Source organism: Desmodus rotundus, chromosome 12, assembly GCF_022682495.2.
Source record: "Desmodus rotundus isolate HL8 chromosome 12, HLdesRot8A.1, whole genome shotgun sequence".
Classification (NCBI taxonomy): domain Eukaryota; kingdom Metazoa; phylum Chordata; class Mammalia; order Chiroptera; family Phyllostomidae; genus Desmodus; species Desmodus rotundus.
In genome coordinates, this window is record NC_071398.1 from 48,908,268 (window position 1) to 48,928,235 (window position 19,968).

Sequence of the window (19,968 nt, forward strand, 5' to 3'; positions counted from 1 at the left end):
GCTCAGCACAGACAGGGTCTGCTCCTCACTGTGCAGTTCAGGCGAGTGTCACAGTGACCATTAGCACAGCGGGGAAACGCAGGGAAGTACGGGAACGGAACATGTCCCCTCCCCTGGCCCAGAGTGTGGTTTTCTTTCTGTCGCAGCCACCATCACCGACTTCTCGTTTTTCTTAGCAACAGTGTCCACCCCACCTTCCCAGGGACAAGCCTCTGAGTGATCCCCACCCCTCAGTGCCCCTTGTTTCCCAGTTCAAGCCTCCTCCTCCTCGTGCTGTCGTCCTGCCTTCAAAATTTAGGCAACATTGACTTGGGCCAGAATTCTGATTTTTACTTAAAGCTGATATTCACTTCAATACTCATCATCCAATGTCCATGTATCCTTGAGTGGTAATGTCCTGTCTCTGCCTCAGTTTCCTCATCTGGATCCTGTTTTCACAAACCCCAGTCCCCACAATGGCCATGGGTCAGTGGTGCTGGTTCATGGGAGGGAGATGTCCACTTCCAGACCAGATGAGGACGTGAGTGGCTGGGACATGAGAGGGTCAAGGTATCCAGGGTCAAGGGCAGGATTGTAGCACCCACTCAGGACCTTGTCTGCTCTGAGTACCAAGCACTGTCTGCTCTGACCAGCCAGTGGGGCTGAGATAGTAACAGTAATATCTCCCTGCAGTGCGCTCTGTCACGTATGTGATGGAGAACTTGGCCATATGTGATGGAGAACTTGGTCTGTGAGAACTACTCACAGCAGCTCCATAGTATGCAGGCACAGACACGGGCAGGAAAGAGAAATGGAAGTTTCCCAACAGACAGGGAACCACAGAGGAGAACAGAGACTGAAACTGAGTGGCCCCCAGTAACCGGGACCATGCAAGGGTCATAGGAAGAGGATTCCCACCTGAGTGGACAGAGAGGGACCCCAGGACTTCACAAGAAGGGGATTGAGGTGCAGGTGAAGGGTGGAAGTGTGGTCCCTGCCCTGAGATTCTGTGTGAGCTCTGGCATGTCTCTGCCCACTCGCCCAAGTTCATGGTCATCAGAGAGCAGTCTCCCTTGTGTGTCCTGAAACAGACTGAGTCCAGTATGTCAGCCATGGGTGTCTGTCCCGTGTGTGTGTGTGAGGCTCCCATTGGACCAGCCCTGATGGGCAGAATGCTGAGCAGGTGCTGAGTCTGAGAGAGTGGACGGCATGGGGCAGGGGCAGCTGCTATAGCCCTTCACCAGCCTGACTCCCAGGGCAGCCCCGGGGGAATCTCTGGGGGCCACGTGTGTGAGGGGAGAGACTCCCACAAGAGTGCACAGTGGAGAGATCTTAGTGATGACAGCCAGTGTTATGGATGCTGTCTACTGACTCTGAGGACTGTCACACGCAATGAAAGAGTCAGTAGGAAATATGAGAGCAATTTAAGATGATCATGTGAAAATATCTGAAAAATAAAGGGAGCAATTTTTGAGCCAATAATATGAACTGTTCTATATAGATGAATATAATGAGTTAGAAATCTTAGAGATGAGAAAACCCAATAGATGGACACATAAGAAGAATTCTTCCCATCAAGGAGGAGACACAGCTGAAGGTCCAGTTATGATAGTGGAATACAATATAGAGGAAATTTCCAGAATGCAGCATAGGGAGACCAGAAATGGGGACTGAAGGTACTTGGGGACTGGAGTGGGGAGGGTGGACGTCGTATCTATGGTGTCAGAAACAACTGAGCGTGACATTTAGTAGCAGCTCAAGAGATAAATAATCAAACATTTTACTGAGATGAAGAAAGACCAATCTAGTGTTAGGGAGCAGGTATATAAAAATGAAATCTGTATCTTCACCTTTTGTGGTAAATGAAGAAAATGAAGGTGAAATAAAAACACAAGAACATATCCTACAGCAAACTTTACACATTAAAAATGGTTAATTTTAGGCTCTGGCTGGGTAACTCAGTGGTTTAGAGCATCATCCCAATATCCAAGGTTGTGGGCTTGATCCCCAGTCAGTGTACACAAATCAAGCAACCAATGAATGAATGCATCAGTAAGGGGAACAACAACTGATGTTTCTCTCTCTCTCTCTCTCTCTCTCTCTCTCTGCCCCACCTCTAAAATCAATAAGTAAAAAAATATTCTTAAATGGCTAATTTTATTTCAATGTGAATTTCAACTCAAACAGAAAATCATGGAGGACTGGCCTGGGGTTCTAAAAAGGGCTATAATTACTTCCTAGAGGAAGTGCACATCACCATAGTGACAAGCTCTCTGGGACCAGACTTCCTCACAGCAGAGAGGACACAGGTGTCTCCAGAAGACAGTGGAGACACACCTTCCAGGAGCAGGTTGTTAGTGAAGATTGTGCGCGGAGCCCCATTGGCTTTCAGGACCAGGTGAGTGTGTCAGCTGGGCCAGTCCCTCAGCGGGAACCTGAGTCTCCTCCCAACCCCACCCAGTGAGGCTGCGTCTCCAGGAGAGAGAACAGATTTCTGGCGAGAGAGCCTTAACCACAGGGGGCGTTTTCCCTTCTGATGACTTGAATCATGCACTTTAATTGAAATAAGAAAGTGTTTCCTAGTTACTTGATAAAGCAAATGAGACTGAAACTAGGCATTTCCAGAGCAGCAAGTTTTTTAATGTTTTCATCTTTTCACACTCATTGAAAGGAATAAAATTCAGTAATTTATTTCAGTTAGAAGAACAAAGACACCAAACTGGAGAAAGTGAGATGCAACAGCGAGGGAAAGTGGCAAAAAAAATTAAAAAATAAATTTTAATGTCTATGTTGTGACCCAGACACTTATATAATATTTGATATGAACTGCATTGAAAAAGAAAACTTATCATAGAAGAAGGAAACGAGCTACAGGGATGTGTCTGAGGGACAAGTGAAATAAACAATCACAAAACAGCAATACGAAACAAAACCCACACACACTTTTTTCAACTCGATCAGACTTACAGCTAAACTCCAGAAAAACCGTCATCCAGAGCTTCCTGCATTAGCTGAACACAACTCCCACAACTAAGGATGTAAACTAGAAGCCACATCTAGTCTTGCAGACATGAAACAGGCTGGTCCCACACACACGTGTGGCAGACAGAAGTCAGGAGGAATATCTCGGCAGCAGAGGTCCCTCCTGAGGAGCCAGGGGTCCAAGCCCCACGCCAGTCTCCCCAGCCCAGGGCTCCAGTGCTGAGGAAAGAAATCCCTATAACTTCTGGCTGTGAAAACCAGCAGGGTCTCTGGCTGAGTGAGACAGAGGACTGCTGGAGTCCCAGGCCCTTCCCACCCCACCAACTCGCAATCTCGCCCACACTGTGTCCAGTCCGTTTCCCACACGAATGGCCTCTGTTCCCTCACGCTTCAGACTTTCCTGAAATCTCTCAAACAGGTAGCACCCGAACCCTAATCAATGTCCTTGTGAATGATGCCCATGTACACATGTTCTCTAAGGCAGGTACTTGAAGGTAGAGCTGTGTGTCTCTGACTGGGTAAGGGAAATGTATCTGCTCAATTGGTGACTACAATTCGCACTCCTACAAGTGATGCATTAGAATTCTATCACTGTTCTCTCCCCAAGGGATAGTAGGATTTCCCCCTTGGCGTCTCATCTCGATGCATCGGGACTGTGGTCTTGTATTTTCACGGAAACTCTGCCGCAACACTGAAGTAGAAGTAATGCTTACACGTAAACAGCAGGCAACTTCGGTGCGCTCTGGGGCTATCCGACTGGTATTACTGGGCCCCACACTGGCTTGTACTGTCCTGTGAAAGTCAATTTGTGAGTCACTTCCCGACTCTGCATCAGGACCTCACAGGGGCACCTCCAAGTTGGCCAGGAAGGGACCGTAGGTACCAAAACATGGGAAAACGCCAAGAACCAGTGTTTTATTAAGAGGAACTCACTGGGATGACATCAGTAATAAAATCACATAGGTTTCAATGTACATTCTCTAATACATTACCTGTATTCTGCACTGTGCTTTCAACAATGGGTTTTCCCAGGCAGTGCAACCCGGGCAATCCCTTCAAACAAACATATCTTGACTTCCTCCGGGCTGCTGTGGCTCCGCTGGTTGGAGCATCGTCCCATAACCAAAACTGTGGCTTTGATCCCCATTCAGCGCATATACCTAGATTGCAAGACCAATGCCCTGTCCGGGCATGTATGGGAGGCAACCAATCAATGTACCTTTCTCCCATTGATGTTTTTCTCTCTCTTCCTCTCTCCAAAAAAAGCAATGTAAATATCTTTGCTTCCGAGGATAGAAAAATAGCCTCGATTCCGAGTGAGGAGGTTCCTGAAAAAGTCCACAGGTGCCATCTGAGGAAAAGGAAAGGCGTGTGGCATCCGGAAAGAGATGGCACGAGAGCATCGTTTGTGATTTATCTCTTGTGGGCTGAGTGTTGGTGATGCCAGATCATTGACTCATTAAACTAGATTGCATGCTCTGAACTGAGTGGGTGGGCACTCCCTACGAACATCAACGTGTGTGTGATTAGAAAAAAAGGAAAATGTATTCCCTGCGAGTGTAGGGAGGTGTGGACGTGACCATGCCATGTGGGATAAACACTGATTTCACTGAAATGGGAAAAGGTAGGAAAGGGTCACATGACTCAAGAATGTTCGGGAGGAGAAGGGCGGAATTTAGTGGCAGAAGGGTCCAGACGTTGTCCTGCATATGAGCAACGAGTCCTCCGCCTGCAGTGAGCCGCAGACACGTCACGCAGCATGTCCTAGATTATCTTCCAGAACATTCTGGGCACAATTCCAAGGCTCTTACTGTGAATGGTGCTCCTTTACCTCTGTGTTCAGGTCCTGGTGGCAGCCTGGGCCATTCTCTCGCTGCCTCGAGCCTGAAACAGCAGCACCCCGAGGACCACCAGGACCAAGCCAGCCACGCCCATGCGGATGAGATTCTCCACTGTGTAGTCTCGGGGGTGGGAGGCTGCAAAATGTGGACAAAGATGTTGCAGAGGTCACAGCAGAAAAGTCTCCCTGGGTCCTGGATGCCCACCGGGTGCACCTGCCTCCCCTTGACAGACAGGAAGGACCCTCCGCACCCAGCCCCATAACTGAGGATTCGCCTACTCACCACTCCTGTTATCTGAGCTGTTGTGTGATGGGCCGATGGTGTCGGCTGCTCCTTGAACAACACAAAGAAGTGGGCACGTGAGGAGTTGATGCCACTTGAGCCAACTGACCTCAGAACCCTCCATTTCCCAGGACGTGACTGTTCCCAGCCCCTTGGCGAACCCTTTCTCTGCTGTGAGGGTCCTGTCTGCTGCCACGGGTCCTGTCAGTCTCCCGGGGACTGTTCAGTGCAGACTTTGCTCCTGGGGCCCTTTGGAACATAGGCTGGCTTTGCCCCAAGGATTCAGGTTGGGTGAGAAATGAGGTCTCTCATTACAGAACAGAGGACATCCCTGTAATCTCTCTGCTCACTGTAGGAGACTGACCCATCCCAGCTCACTCTTCTGGAGATGGGAGCTTTTATTCACTCAGCAGCTGAGGACTCAGGGTCCGTGGGTTGGTCTCATCTATACACACAGACATGTACGGGGCACTCGAAAAATTCTTCAGCTCTGAGTATAGGCAATTTTATGAATAAAACTTTAAAATGCATCTGAAGTCAAAAATACACCTTTTAAAGCAAGTTTTAAAAACCTCTTAATAACAAAAGGTTATTTTCATAATAAATGGGCAAATTTAACACAATCGCAGTTAAATAGGAGTAGAATTCCCTTTTTGAAGACAGAAATGTTTATAACTCAAATTTATATATGAAAACACTGCCTGAAAGTTTTCAGAAAAGAACAGGAACAGACAAGGGCCCCCAGAACCACGGAGCAGACAGGAGAGCCCTCAGCGTGGGCGGGAGCCCCCAGCTCCTCCTGGGCGGGTCACGGCCCCTCCTCACTCTCAGGTGAGCACTGAGCGCTGGAGGCTCATGTGAGCCCAGGGGTCTGCAGAGCTGGGCGGGCAGGGCGGAAGCTGCTCTCTCTGAGAGGGGCCCCAGTGTGGGGGGAACCCCAGGGGCTCAGACTCTGAGATGAAGATGCAGGAGGTGAGTGGGGGAGGGGATCTGCCCTCTCTGCTCAGTCTAATCACCTTTCTCCTCACATCACATCTCACTCCGTCCTCCCTGCTGTTTCTCTCTGCTGAGATTCAGGACAGGGGGCTCAGGGGTGGGAGGCCCTGTCTCTTTCTACCTGTCATGGGTGGATGCCCCTCTGTGGAACCTCCTGCACTCCTCATTTATTTCTGTCCTTGATTTTCCCAGGGACGGGACCCTGAGCTGAGTGAGCACAGAAAGTATAGGGTCCCGGGCACCTCACCTGAGACCAGGAGCTCCAGGGGTTCACTGGGCTGTGACCACACCTGGGGGATTTGCCTGTAATAGCCATAACATCTGAATGTCCGCCTGTGGCTGGGGGTCACAGGGCCCACAAGGAACAGGGACTGGAACTGCCCACTGGGGTGTGGCTGTGAGTCCAGGGTCCAGGAGAGCCTGTCTTCTCCTTCCTTAGTCAGAATGAACCTGTGAAATCCCTCCCGGGAGCCACACTGGAGGGTCATGGTCCCTCCTGAGGTCACGACGGGGCTGGGCAAAACTGAGAGGCTGGGTTTGCTGTAGGCTCCTAGGAGAGAAGGAGGCAGCATGTTAAATGGGGCTCACACTGCCCTCACAACCCCCAGGGCTGGGCTGTGAGGGGGAGACCCCCTGAGAGCATCCCCCTTCCTGAGGGCAGAGCCTGAGGCTGGGACCCCTGAGTGTCCTCTCACCTGTCACCACCAGCTCCAGGGGGTCACTGTGCCCTGACCAGCCAGTGGGGCTGAGATAGAAGCAGCGATATCTCCCTGCATACTGCTCTGTCATCTATGTGATGGAGAACTTGGTCTTGTTCCCGGGATCCAGGGACTTCTGTGTGTTCCAGGACGCTGAACTTCTCTCTTTATACAGACGGAACTCCTGGGCCTGCAGTGCCCCCTGACACCAGAGGGTCACAGGGCTACCCCTGGGAATCACAGAACCTGGCTCAGCCCAGAGAGTGGGTTTGGGAAAGGTCTCTGGAAAGAATCAGAGGCTGGGTCACATGACATTCATCCCCAGTCCCCAGGTCACAGCCCCAGGACTCTCCCAGATGTCCCCCATCTGTCAGCCCAGATCTAATTTTTTCCTTTTTCTTTAATTTTTACAGGTACCTTTTTCTTTGCTTTTAGAGAGGAACAGCGGGAGAGAGCAAACGAAAGAGAGGGAAACATTGGTATGAGAAACGTCGGGTTCCTCTCCTGTGGTTCCTGACCAGGAACTGAGCCCACAGTCCTTCGCTTTGCTGGACGATGGCCAACTACTGAGCCACCGGGCAAAGGCTGATCTTTTTTAGCTGATTAGGCTGTGCCTGCTTGTCAATGAGAAGGTGAAACCTGGTTCTTCTGGGGACAGACTCACCTGCCTGCACTGGGGTCCTCAGGCCCACACTGAGCCCTGCAAGAGAGGCCCTGTGAAAGATTTGCCCTGAATCCTGAGCAGAACCCTCCTCCCCGGGAGCCTCCTGAGTCCTGGGGTCCTCACAGAGGGGTCTTCCCCTTCCCCCTCACATCTCACCGAGGCAGAGCAGGGTTGTGAGGCTGGGGGGCATGGCGTCTCCTCTCTGGTTCCGGCTTTTCAGAAGGAAGAGACCACAGAGTCCTCAGAACAGAGAGACAAACTGGGTGTGGTCACTGGGAGGCTGTCCCTACTTGTCTCGGTGACGTCACATCAGCAGCCCCACAAGAAGAGGAACAGTGTCTCCCCAGAGGCCTGGTTGCTGTTTCCAGGATCAAGCAGCAAACTGATTTGGAGCCTCCTGAGATGCCCTTTGCATCTGAGATGACCCAGGCACATCCTTCCAGGTTAGAAGCCTCCCTGTCAGGGTCCCCTTCACCCTCTGCCCAGCCATCAGCACCTCCCTGTGGGTCCTCCCCATGGACATGGTCACCCAGGCCCTGGAGACGCTTCAGAAAGATGGGGTCCCTGTGCCTGCAGAGCTCAGCTCAGCACAGACACGGTCTGCTCCTCACTGTGCGGTTCAGGTGAGTGTCACTGTGACCGTGAGCACAACAGGGACACGCAGGGAAATAAGGAAGGAAACACGTCCCTTGCTCTGGCTCCGGAGTGTGGTTTTCTATCACAGCCGCCTCATGAACTTCTCGTTTTTCTTAGCCAGATGTCCACCCACACGTCCCAGGGAACAAGGCTGACTCATTCCCGCCTCTTCAGAGGCCTTCTCTCTTGGTCAGGGCTGCCCCCTCGTCCTGTGGCTCTACCCTCAGGTCTTCCCCTTTTGGGGGACAATGAGTAGGTTAGTGCCCTAGTGTTGGTGACAAAGCTCGTTCCTGTTTAAATGCTCCTCCATCATCCACTGCCCTTTTGGTGTCAAGCAATCATATTGAATCTCTGAGCCTCAGTTTCCCCACAGGGAACATGTCGTCACAAACTGCACTCCTCAGAGTGGACGCACGGTGGCTGTGCCTGGGCCCCGGGAGGGACCATTCTCGTTGGACTCCAGATCTGCTGGAGATGTGTGGGCTGAGACGTGAGCACATCAATGTTTGTGACTCCACAGTCAAGGTGCACAATGGATATGCCCCCTCGGGAGCCCCCATCTGCTCCTAACTTCTGAAATGTGCACTGTACTCAGTGCAGAGAAAGAGAAGCAAAAGTTCCCAGTATCAGAGGCATCAACAGCAGATAAAACAGGCCAGAGCTGAGCAGTCTCCACTTCCCGGGACAAGCAAGGGTCATCGGAGGCCTCACACACAGAGAGGGCATTTGGAAAGAGCAGAGCATTAGAAGCAGTGTTTCTCCCCCCCCCTATGTTTTGGTGACGGGCCCTGGAATATTGCTGCCCACTGACGGCCCATGGTCAGCACTGAGCCACATGCCCTGCGTGTGTGTGAAGCAGACTCCGTCCAGTCTAGTCTGACATGGGCATCTGCCCAGGTGTGAGTGTGAGGCTCACCTTGGAGCCATCCCTGCCAGGTACCACACAGGTAGATGTTAAGTTTGGGGAGTGCGGGCACTTTAGTTCTTTTGTGTGTGAATATCAGGAGACTCTCGGGAAAAACTCTCCGTGGACAACTGGGTGTGAGGGAGGTGAGTGTCCCACGGGAATGGACGCCAAAGAGATACCCTCAGAATGCCGCATACCTGTGTGGAAGACTGTCTACAGAGTCACTGAAGGGACTAATGTTTCTGAGAAAGCACTAAGAATATATGAAACTCAATTTTAAAGACTTTCTTTATTTATTTTTAGAGGGGAAGGAAGGGAGAAAGAGGGAGAGAAACATCAGTGTGTGGTTACCTCTTGTGCGCCCCCTACTGGGAACCTGGCCTGAAACCCAGGCATGTGCCCTGACTGGGAATCCAACCAGCGACCCTTTGATTTGCAGGCCGGCACTCGATTCACTGAGCCACCAGCCAGGACTATATTAGTCTGTTTTTTTTTTTTTAATTTGTGTTTTGATCTTTCTTATTTTTGTGCCACACACAGGTATGTTTTCTTTTATTCCAATTAAGTTCAATTTCTAATCATTTTTTGCTGCTGCATCTGGATTTTTAATTACATACTATTTTTTACTGTAAACATTTATTTTTCAGCTTTATTGAGATATAAGGGAAATATAACTGAATTATGTTTTAAAACTCATGTTTCTCTCACAGGCTTGTCGGTCATTTATTTACCTATTTTACATTTGAAGGTATGGTTCTAATTTCATCCTCTTTTCCCCAAGCCCATCTTTGCCCAATGATTTAATATTTTATCACAGTAACACACAAAATTTCCATACTTGAACATACATCTGAACTTTATATTACATCGTCCTTGTCTGTTATGTCCACATCAAATTATTTTAATTACAGAGGAGTTATGGTATGAGGGGGGACCCCAAAAAACAGGAATTATCTTCTGGAGGGAGGACCCCTTGTAGTACAGGTTTCCCCTGCTAGGTGAGTGTTCTAGGAACCCATCTGTATCAGTGGACCAGCTGGCGTTGTTGTGAGAGGCTGTGCTCAGCTTTGGTGAATTTGTTTGGAAGACTCAACACATTTGCCACCTGCCCACATGGCACTGAGTGTCCAGCAGTTTTTAACCAAAAACCGATGTCCAGTGCCCTACCTTCCCTATTCACCTGATCTCACCTTGAGCAAGTTTTTTTTGTTGTTGTTTATTTGCCTGGATGTAAAAAGGCCTCAAAGGGAAATAAATGTTTTGCCAATGTGGAAGAGCTAAAACAGGGCAGAAGCACTAAAAGCATCAAAATCAACAAGTTCAAAAACTGTTTTGAGCAGTGGAAAAATATCTCTGCAGCTGGCCGTTTGGTTTTGATACTTTCTTTCCCTTGGTCTTCCAGAAAATTCTCACATGCTTCTTTCCGTTACCATGGCTAGCTCTGTACCCTGCAGACCCCTCTTATCTGAAGTCTCTGCTCTCCCTTAATATAGGCGGGAAGGGCCAGTCAAAACCCGATGTTCGATCCTTGCTCTGTCTCACTCAGTCAGCTACCTGCAGATGGTTCAGAGGTGATTTCTACCATTAGAGAGCTACTGTGTTAAGAACTGTGATTGTTTAACTTTTTCAAACAACATTTTTTACTGAATTCATTGGGTGTTGCCTGGAATGATCTGGAACTATGGTCTGTTCTGGGCGGGGATTAATCATGGTTCAGCTGTGTTCTTTTTTTTTTTTTTTGCCTTTTTTTTTATTGTTGTTCAATTACAGTTGTCTGCAATTTCTCCCCACCCCTCCACCCCTCCCCAGCCAAACCCACCTCCCTCCCCGCCCTCCACCCTCCCCCTTGGTTTTGTCCATGTGTCCTTTATACTAGTTCCTGAAAACTCCTTCAGCTGTGTTCTTGAAAGGGTGAGAAGACCTTCTAAGTTCAGACTGAAATTTCATACTGTCCACGGGTGATGTTGATTGTGATGGTGTTGATGATGGGGATGGGGATGGGGATAATGGCAATAGTGATGATGATAATGGGTATAATTAATATATCTTGAGTAAAACTCATATGCCAGGCTTTGCTCTTTCTAAGCCAGGGGTTTGACTAAGGCCAATGGGTCAAGTCTACTCCCACATTCTTTTCTTCTAAATAAAGTTTCAATGAAACACAACATTGTTCATTTACATATTTCCCATAGCTGCTTTCACATTACAATGGTAGATTGAGTCATTGAAACAGAGATCTTAAAGTCCACGAAGCCAAAAATATTGAGCATATGGTAGGTACAAAATAGACAGGGGGAGATTAAGAATAGTGTAGGAAATGGAGAAGCCAAAGAACTTCTATGTATGACCCAGGGACATGAACTAAGGTGGGGGAATGACGGTGGGGGGTGGGTGCAGGGTGGAGACAAAGGGGAGAAAAAATAGGACAACTGTAATAGCATAATCAATAAAATATATTAAAAAATAAAGATAGCACATATAAAAACTTTATATTTATAATAATATAAATTTTATAAACTCAACTCCTATATTCAAAAATATATTTTATTTATGAGTATATCAATCCAGTTCTAATAAAATAGTATTTAGTTATTTTTTAGTATGTTTTGGTTCATAAGAAGTGTTTTCTCCTATTTTACCTAAAAAAAATCCTCAATTATCCTTCTGAATACCAAAAACAAACCAATGACTTCCCACAATTGCACTTTAAGTGTTGGTTATGTTAGTCATATAATTTATTTACAATGTATCTATATTTGTAGATTTATTAATATCAAAATAAATATGTATATACAAATAGATCATACTTAATCAGAATTGAAATATTTGTTTCACCTCTAATTATCACCCAAGTCATTAAAAGCATTCCAGTTCAAGCAGAAAACAAATATTTTTATAATGAAATTACTTTTGGGTTATTTTGTGGGTTAGTTCTTCATTCTACCTTGCCTACATGTAAATAAATATACATATACATGTTTTAAAATGGGGAAAACCTATTATCTCTTAAAATAATGGGCAAAACTCATGAATGGGTAAGTAAAGTGTGTTGCATCCATACCGTGAAATATCACTCAGCAACAAAAAGAAATAAAATGGGTGGGGGGGAGGGACAGGGAGAAAAGGCACACAACTGTAATTGAATAACAATAAAAAATTAAAATTAAAAAAAGAATAAATTCAGAAAAATAAAGAATTACTGTAGAAAAAAGAAATGAATTATTATGCTATTACATTAGCTATAAAAAGAAGTGGTCATTATAAAAAATTAATATCAATCCACATAAATCATAATAATTTTGTTTCTTACTTTGAAATGTGGTATATTGTCTAAAATTAAAATAACTGGAATAAATTGATTTTACCATGAAAAAAAAAGAAATAAAATATTGACACATGCCACAACATGAATGAAATCTGGAAACTTTATTCTAAGTGATGGAAACAGGGACAAAAGACCACACATTGTATGATTTCAGTTCTGTGAAATGTCAAGAACAGATAAATCTATAGAGATAGAAAGATTAATGGTTGCCCATGAATAGGAAAAAAACAACAACAGGATAAACAGCTAATGGATATGGGGTTTCCTTTGGGGGTAAAACCATTATTCTAAAATTGATTGTAGTGGTGGCACCCAACTCTGTGAATACAATACAATAAAACATTGAATTATACACCTCAAAATGGGTGAATCGTACAGCATGTGAACTATGCCTCGATAAGGCTGTTACTGACTGAAGCCGACTAAAAGATTTTAACTGCAGCTTTGTGCCGGGTATGAATATGTGCAGAGAATGTGTGACCACATAAACAGATACTCAATTCGTTCACAGCGAGAGAAATTGCAGGGAAAGCCGCACTGAAGAACTGTAGATTACCTGTGAGAGTGGAGCATTTCTGATGGTGACCACAGATACTATGGGGGAGGACGCAGGGAAACGGGTGTTCACCTCACACCTGGCAGGCAGGCCTAAAAACACAAGGGCGCCTGTTTCATCAAATCCACTAAATTACATAATCAGTCGGCTTTCTTTCTAGGAACCTTTCTTGAAGGTCTATGATGACAAAGATGAAGAGACAGCTTTGCAGCCCGTGTGACCAAAGCTATGTAAAAAAAAAAAAAAAAAAAAAAGAAGGAAAGAAGGAAATGATTGAAGTGCATTGTGGGAACAAAGGAGGCATGAACAGGACAAAGAGAACTCAATGAACCTCATGCCCTCACTTCCAGGACATGGTGTGCGGGAGGCTGGAAGACCCCGTGCAAAGACGCCACATCCTGATCTCCAGAGCCCATCAGGGATTGGTTTATTTATCTGGAAAACAAATTGATCAATAAGAACCTAGAGGTAAAGAAATTACCTTGCAGCCCTGGCTGGTGTGGCTCAGTGGACTGAGCACTGGACTGCGAACCAAAGGGCAGCGCAGCCACACGCTCAGCGTCTCCGAGTCAAGCCACCTTCCCCAGACCCCGGAGCCCAGGGGGTGCCCAGGTGGGCTTCCGACTCTGGTGGCCGAGTTTGGGTGAAGTGTCAGGGGCTGAGGTCAGAGGCTTGTCAGGAAACCTCTGCCCTGGTTTCCAGATGCTCTGGGGCGTCCTGAGACCCCGGAGTGTGGGACTCCAGGCTCCCGAGACTCCACGCGCTGCTGTGACAAATGCGCACCAGCGCGGTGGCTCACAGCCACGCGGATGTGTGATCTCAGGGTCCCGGAGGTCGGGAGTCCCAACGGGCAGACCTCGAGGTGTCTGCGGGGCTGCCTTCTCTCCTGGAGGCTCCGGGGAGAGTCTGTCCCTTGTCTTCCAGCGTCTGGAGACCCCGCATTCGGTGACAGCCGGCCCCTTCGTCCCTTGTCTTCCAAGCCAGTGGGTCCTTCTCGGGAGGCGACACTCGGACCCAGTGTTTGCTTCCTCCTCCAGGTCTGAGGAGCCTGTGGTGCCCTTGGCCTTTGTAAGTCACGCTGTCCTGGGGGCGCATGTACAAGCATCCACGAACCGGAACTGGGGCTGCTGGATGACGGAGGTTCCCTGTTCCCGTTCGGAGGAACAGCCCTGCAGATCCGCTCAGAGGCGGCACCACCCTGCATCCCCACCACGGGACCCAGGGGCTCCCGTTCCTCCACAGCCTTGCCGCACTTGCTGCTTTTTGATTATTATGTTTAATTTATTCTTCAATTACAGTTGACATATATTATTTCAAGTGTGCAGCATAGGGGTTAGACATTTACATACCTTACTTATGAAGTGACCCCCCCGTAAGTCTAGTACCCATGATTTAAAAATGATTTCAGCAATAGTCGTCCTGAGGAGTGTGAAGTGATATCTCACTGTGGTTTTGGCCGGCATCTCTTCCCTGGATTTCAGATCCAAGTCAGCTGGGGCCGAGGGGACAGATGCAGGAGGCAGAGACCATTCCAGGAACAGAGGTAGGTGTGCGGGGACCCAAAGCAGGTGCAGTTCCACAGATGACAGGTGTGGGTGAGACCAAAGTCTTGAGCAGCACATGCCTGGTCCCCAGAAAGCAGGTGAGAATGTGGGGCTCCAGGAGGAGAAAGAGGGAGGCAGAGGCTGCAGGCACCTGGGGCCTGTCTGAGAACCAGGAGAGAAGGGAGACCCGGGTAGGAGTGGGGCTGGGCCGTGAATGGGGTGAGTGTCTTGCCTGGAGCCAAACCATGGAGGAGGAGACGGACCAACAGGAGGCCAGGTCCCTGCTCCTCCTGCACACGTCCAAGGACAGAGTCCAGAGCACAGGGCAACCTCACCAGGTGCACCATGAAATTCAGAGACCAGGGGTGGCTCTGGGTCTCTTGGGCTCCAGTGGGAGCCTGGGGCCCTGGGGGAGGCCCCTCCTGGGGGGCTGGAGTCTAATTTCTGTGGCAGGAGCTCCCTTGTCTCTATTCCTGTGGTCGTTGTGTCCACCTGTGCCAGCTGTACACAGCCTCTGCCACAATGGCCACCAGGATCAGCAAGACCACGCAGGCCAGGCTGATGCGGACATAGTTCCCCAACGTGTAATTCTGGGAGGCGGGGCCTGGAAGAAGAGGACAGGGGGTCACTGACAGGTGGACAAGAATCAGCCAATCCCAAGCCCTATGATTCAGCAGTTCCTCCTTTATTGGGCAGGCCCGTCCCTTCCAACACTGCCCTGGACACGCTCCCAGGTGACTTGACTATCTGGGAGCCTGCTCCTGTGGGGGTGGAGGGTGGCTACAGGGGTTGTTCGTAGGAGTGAGAAAAGACTGGTTTTTGTCTCTGCAGAGACTCTCCCTTCCCTGGGAGCACCCAGCCCCTGCCATCCCCACCTCCAGACCCCTGGGCTCGCACCCCCAGGCTTCACTACCAGTCAACCACAGGCCCCCAGTTCAGGGCACAGCTGCAAACTCAGTCTCGCTCAGGGATCCAGGCGAGTCTCCCCTCCCGGCTCTCACACCCCCGGGCTGAACAGGCCCCTTGCAGTTGAGGTCCCTGCCTGCTGAGTGTCCCCCCGCCAAGAGAGAAGCAGGACCCCTCCCCACTGCCACCCCACTGCCCACTCCCCAGCAGAGCCCCCAGGAGGGGATGCACCAGGCTGAGGGCCCCACTACCCAGCCCAAGAGGGGCTCCGGGTAGGGGACTGAAGTCTCCAGAGGGTCCTGTGAGGGGGCAGGAGAAGCTCTGAGCCCAGGTTCATCCTCGGCTATGCCTCTCAGCTGGGCCCTGCAGCTCCCACAGCGCCCACATCTGCCTCTTTCTCTGCACCTCTCAGCACACAGGACGCCCCCTGGTCTCCACAGAAAGGGGACAGGCACATGTGAGGAGTGGGATGGAATTCTCTGCTCTGATGTGTCTGAGGGGCTGGACACCCCTCTGAATGTTCTATCACCTTCCATATGTTAGCACAAAGCCGTTGATGATGGTCCCCAGAGAAACAGGGTGGGGGGTAGATGTATCACTTGGCCACAGGACAAGAGGGTCCTGGAGGCTGACCCCACCTGTCAGGTTACTCTGCCTCCCTCCGGCAGGGGGAGGTCACAGGGTCAGAATAAACTCGGGGAACACCCCCCAGGCCTGGAAGATTGGGGCCACCACAGACATGCACACTGACCCATGGGGTGTCTGAGTCACAGCAGGACAAAGAGAAAAGTGTGGACATTGCCCGGGGCCCCTTAGTGTCTGGCCCAGGTAAAAGCACAGTTAACACTATCCTGAACAAAAGGGCACATGTCGCCTTGAAGGGGAGGTGTCCCTACCTGGTATCTGCAAGTCCACTCCCCACCCAGTCCTGCAGGGACAGCTCCCAGCCTGTCCCACGCTGGGTTCAGTATCCAGGCCATCATGGTGTCCAGATGGGACCAGGGCTCCAGGCGTAAAGGTCAAAGGACATGTGTGCAGGGGGTCAGGGGAGCCACAGGACTGGGGGTCCGCAGGTGAGCAGGGAGCCTGGACAGAGGACATGGGTGGGGACAGGGTACAGGGACCTAGGTCAAACCTGAAGGTGGATTGGAGACGTCCTCATCTGTCACCTTCAGCTCCAGGGACTTACTGGGCTCAGACCAGCTGGACCCTTTCCGATAGTAGCAGCAATAATGCCCAACAGTGTCTTCACTCACTGCGGGGGTGAGAAATCTGGCCTCTGTCCATGGTGAGCCACGTTGAGATGAGATTTTCTGATCCCTAAAAGCAGATCTTCTAAACTCCAGGCGGATCACATCAGCCCAGGCTGGGCCCCGGCACACGATGGTCACGGGCTGTCCCCGGGGGAGCACGGGGCCCGGCTCGGCCCTGATGGAGGGCCTGGGAAGGGCTCCTGGGAAGAAGCAGAGCAGGATCTCAGGTTCCATCGTGAGGAAATAGCTTTTCCTTCCCTATGAGGACAGGAGGACAATGAGGTAGAGACTGGCCTGGCGTCACCTCCACTGCATCTGTACTCTCCATCCTCATTTGAATCAGGGCATCACTTTATAACCAGGGTCAGTGCCTCATGGAACAAAACACAGCACCTGGCAACTTCAGGATTAGTTATGTGCAGCTGTGTGACCATGTCTGTGTCAATGAGACGGTGAGATTCCCAGTGAGATATCTTGCCAGGTGGCAATTAAGCCTGGAGGACCTTTTTCCACTTCTGTCTTTCTTTGCAAACACATGCAATGGCGGGAGACCTGGCAGCCATCTTGCACCAAGAGGCAACCTTAGTGCTGGTGGCTGTAAACTAAGGTTGTGGAGCAGACTGAGGGAGCCTGTATCCCTGGTGACACACTGGGGCTGCCACACTGTCTCTTGCCAAACTCCACAGAGACTGCATCGCTATGAGAGACAGAAATAAGCTATGGACATGCTCTCTATTATATGCAGGGGAGTAGGGGACGAATAGATTGCTGAAAAAGGCCTTGAGGCCAGACAGACCTGTGATGAGTACCCAGAGGTATAAGGAGAGTGCATAACAAGGACACCCTTCCCCATCTGGGAAACAGAAGTCTGAGCAAAGATGTGATGAACACACAGGAAGTTGCTCAGCTGAGCAGATCAGGGGGGCCGGGGTGCTGGAGGCAGAGAAGTCAGGGTGTGAGACAGGACTGTGTGCAGGGTGAGCGCAGCCTGTCTGAGAGACTGAAAGAAACCCAATGTGTCTGGCGATAAGGGAGTCGGACAGAGCAGGGCAGGATGTGGCTAGACACAACCACGGGAAATATATTGATAAGGGATCTGATCTGACCTCCATTCAACCACTTGAGTTTTTCAGCTGGGAAGTTAAATCATCAGATTTATGTCTTCTAAATTCACCTGCAGGAGGGAAGAGGGCGGAGCCAGCAGGGAGAAGCCCTTGGAGACCCCAGTAGCTGCAGTGGAGAGGGGAGCTGAGGGAGCGCAGACTGGGGACACAGTACCCAGCAGGGATGTGGGTACATGTGAGGACAGGTGAGAACACGTGGGTTGAAATCAACAGGATTCTGGGATGCAGAAACATGGGGGCGAGAAAAGGAGAATCAAGGATGCTGTGTTATCTGCTCCTGGACTGATGACCTTCACTGAGAAAACGGGAGCGGACTGAGGAGGAGGCAGGTTCGAGTGGGTGAGAACCAGAGGTCCAGTGTTTATGGGATCTCAGGCATCTAGAAATCAGTGGGGACGTCCTGTGGGTGTTCGCAGCCGTCAGGAAAGGCTGAGGACAGAAATGACTCACCCTCCTGCGTGTGGATCGTCTGGCCCAGGCAGAGCACTGCAAGAGAAACCCCAGTGAGGAAAACGCCCACCGCCCAGTTTCCTAAACGAGGGTCGCTGTCCGTGCGCTGCAGGGGAAGACCTCCTTTCTGCTGGACCTTCCAAACCACCCTCATCAACGTGACTCCCAGCAGCCAGCTTCCTTCCCCTATAACGGGTTCCCTACAAGTTCCCAGTCGCCTCCCAGCCAAGCGCCCTCTGGCCTGTCTGTGTCTGACCTGTCCCCATCTCAGTGTGGAGAACATGTTAGTGGCCCTGGTCCCTCGCCTGGAGGCTTCAGTGCAGGTGACACAAATCAGTCATTGTCTGCATGACTGACTCTGTCCCAGGGCCCAGCAGGTCCTGCACTAGAGGCTGGACTGATGTGGGGCCCGGACCCCACCCTGAATGCCACCCCTTTTGTCCCTGAGGTCCTGCCCCTACGTTCCAACTCACCGAGGCCCAGGAAGAAGGTGGGATTGGGAGACATGACCAGCCTCTCACTGTCTTCTTTGTCCTTGTCCTTGAGGTTTGACAACAGGGCCCTGCCGGTCAGGAAGTATGCAGGATGGATTCCCAGGAGCCACGTCATGGGCTCATTTCTGCAGTGTCACAGGAAGTGATTCTGGGTGCTCCCAGGCCCGCCTCTATCTTCCCCTCTTTGGGTTCCAAGAGGCCTTGTTTCCGGAAGGCATTTCTAGTGAGATATTTCACAACCAGGTGGAGCCCATGTCCAGACAAAACCCACAGAGTATTAAATCATCAAAGATAGATGATAAATAGATAAATTGATCGATACACGATACGTACATGGATACCTAGACACTCAGATACATAGAGGTATGAATAGTTACATATGTACATAAATGGATACATACATAGATGGATATAGAAATAGTTACACAGGTATTTAGATACATGGATACATAAACAGATCATGAGATACATACATACATAGATAGATGTATATAGAGTTAGTTACATAGATTGTTAGTAACAGAGTTACATAAGCAGATACTGGTATAAAGGTAGTTCATAAACACATACATATTGGGTTGGCCAAAAAGTCTCTTTAGTTTTTTTCCTGTATGATGGCTCTAGTAGTGTGTAGTTGTCTTTAACATTATTAGAAACAATTTTGTTAGATTGTATTGTGACAGCTGTCATATCAACGTGCATTTAAAAAAAAAACTTATCAAAGTTGGTGAATTTGGGGGCAGCCATTTTTATATTGAAGATGGGAGAAAATACGCAATGTTTTCAGCCTATTATGCTTTATTATTTCAAGAATTATTTCAAGAATGCAACTGAAATGCAAAAAAAAAAGATTTTTGCAGTATATGGAGAAGGTACTATGACTGATTACATGTGTCAAAAGTGGTTTGCAAAGTTTCTGGGTACTATGGATATTTTGGCCAAATAGTTCTTGGCTGTGGGGCTGTCTTATGCTTTGGAAGATGTTTAGCAGCAGCCCTGGCCTCCACCCACTAGAAGCCAATGGCAGGAAATAGCCAGCATACTCAAAATATCCAAATCAATAAAGTTACTGGTGAAAATGAAAAACGTGTCTTTTATTTTACAGAAAAACCTAAAAGGACTTCTTAACCACATCAATACATACGTACATACATTCATACATACATTATAGTCACATAAATTGATACATACTGATAGCCAGAGAAAAGAGGGAGTGGGCGCTGGGAAGAAGTTGGCAAAAGGGGGGATTGTGAACATCTGTAAGAGTGTCAGCAATAAAATTAAAGGAAAAAACGAAGAAAATAGTCACATAGAGACAGAGGTGGATATAG

The 19,968-nt window shown here is 49.2% G+C and overlaps 2 protein-coding genes across 2 annotated transcripts; both read right to left on the minus strand.

The window, feature by feature from the left end:
• Positions 1-3,856: 3,856 nt before the first annotated feature.
• LOC112313842 (leukocyte immunoglobulin-like receptor subfamily A member 5) lies at positions 3,857-8,049 on the minus strand. The gene is given in 7 exon segments (XM_053915052.2): positions 3,857-4,289; positions 4,793-4,937; positions 5,085-5,135; positions 6,328-6,630; positions 6,776-7,060; positions 7,443-7,478; positions 7,599-8,049. Coding segments are annotated over 6 exon segments (846 nt in total). The 5' UTR covers positions 7,633-8,049; the 3' UTR covers positions 3,857-4,289; positions 4,793-4,800.
• Positions 8,050-13,685: 5,636 nt separating this feature from the next.
• LOC123480735 (leukocyte-associated immunoglobulin-like receptor 2) lies at positions 13,686-18,744 on the minus strand. Its single transcript, XM_045203645.3, has 4 exons — positions 18,617-18,744; positions 18,144-18,179; positions 16,452-16,769; positions 13,686-15,014 (listed from the first exon to the last, which is right to left on the minus strand). Exons 1-4 carry the CDS (start codon positions 18,648-18,650, stop codon positions 14,878-14,880), a joined length of 525 nt encoding a protein of 174 aa, XP_045059580.2. The 5' UTR covers positions 18,651-18,744; the 3' UTR covers positions 13,686-14,877.
• Positions 18,745-19,968: the final 1,224 nt, after the last annotated feature.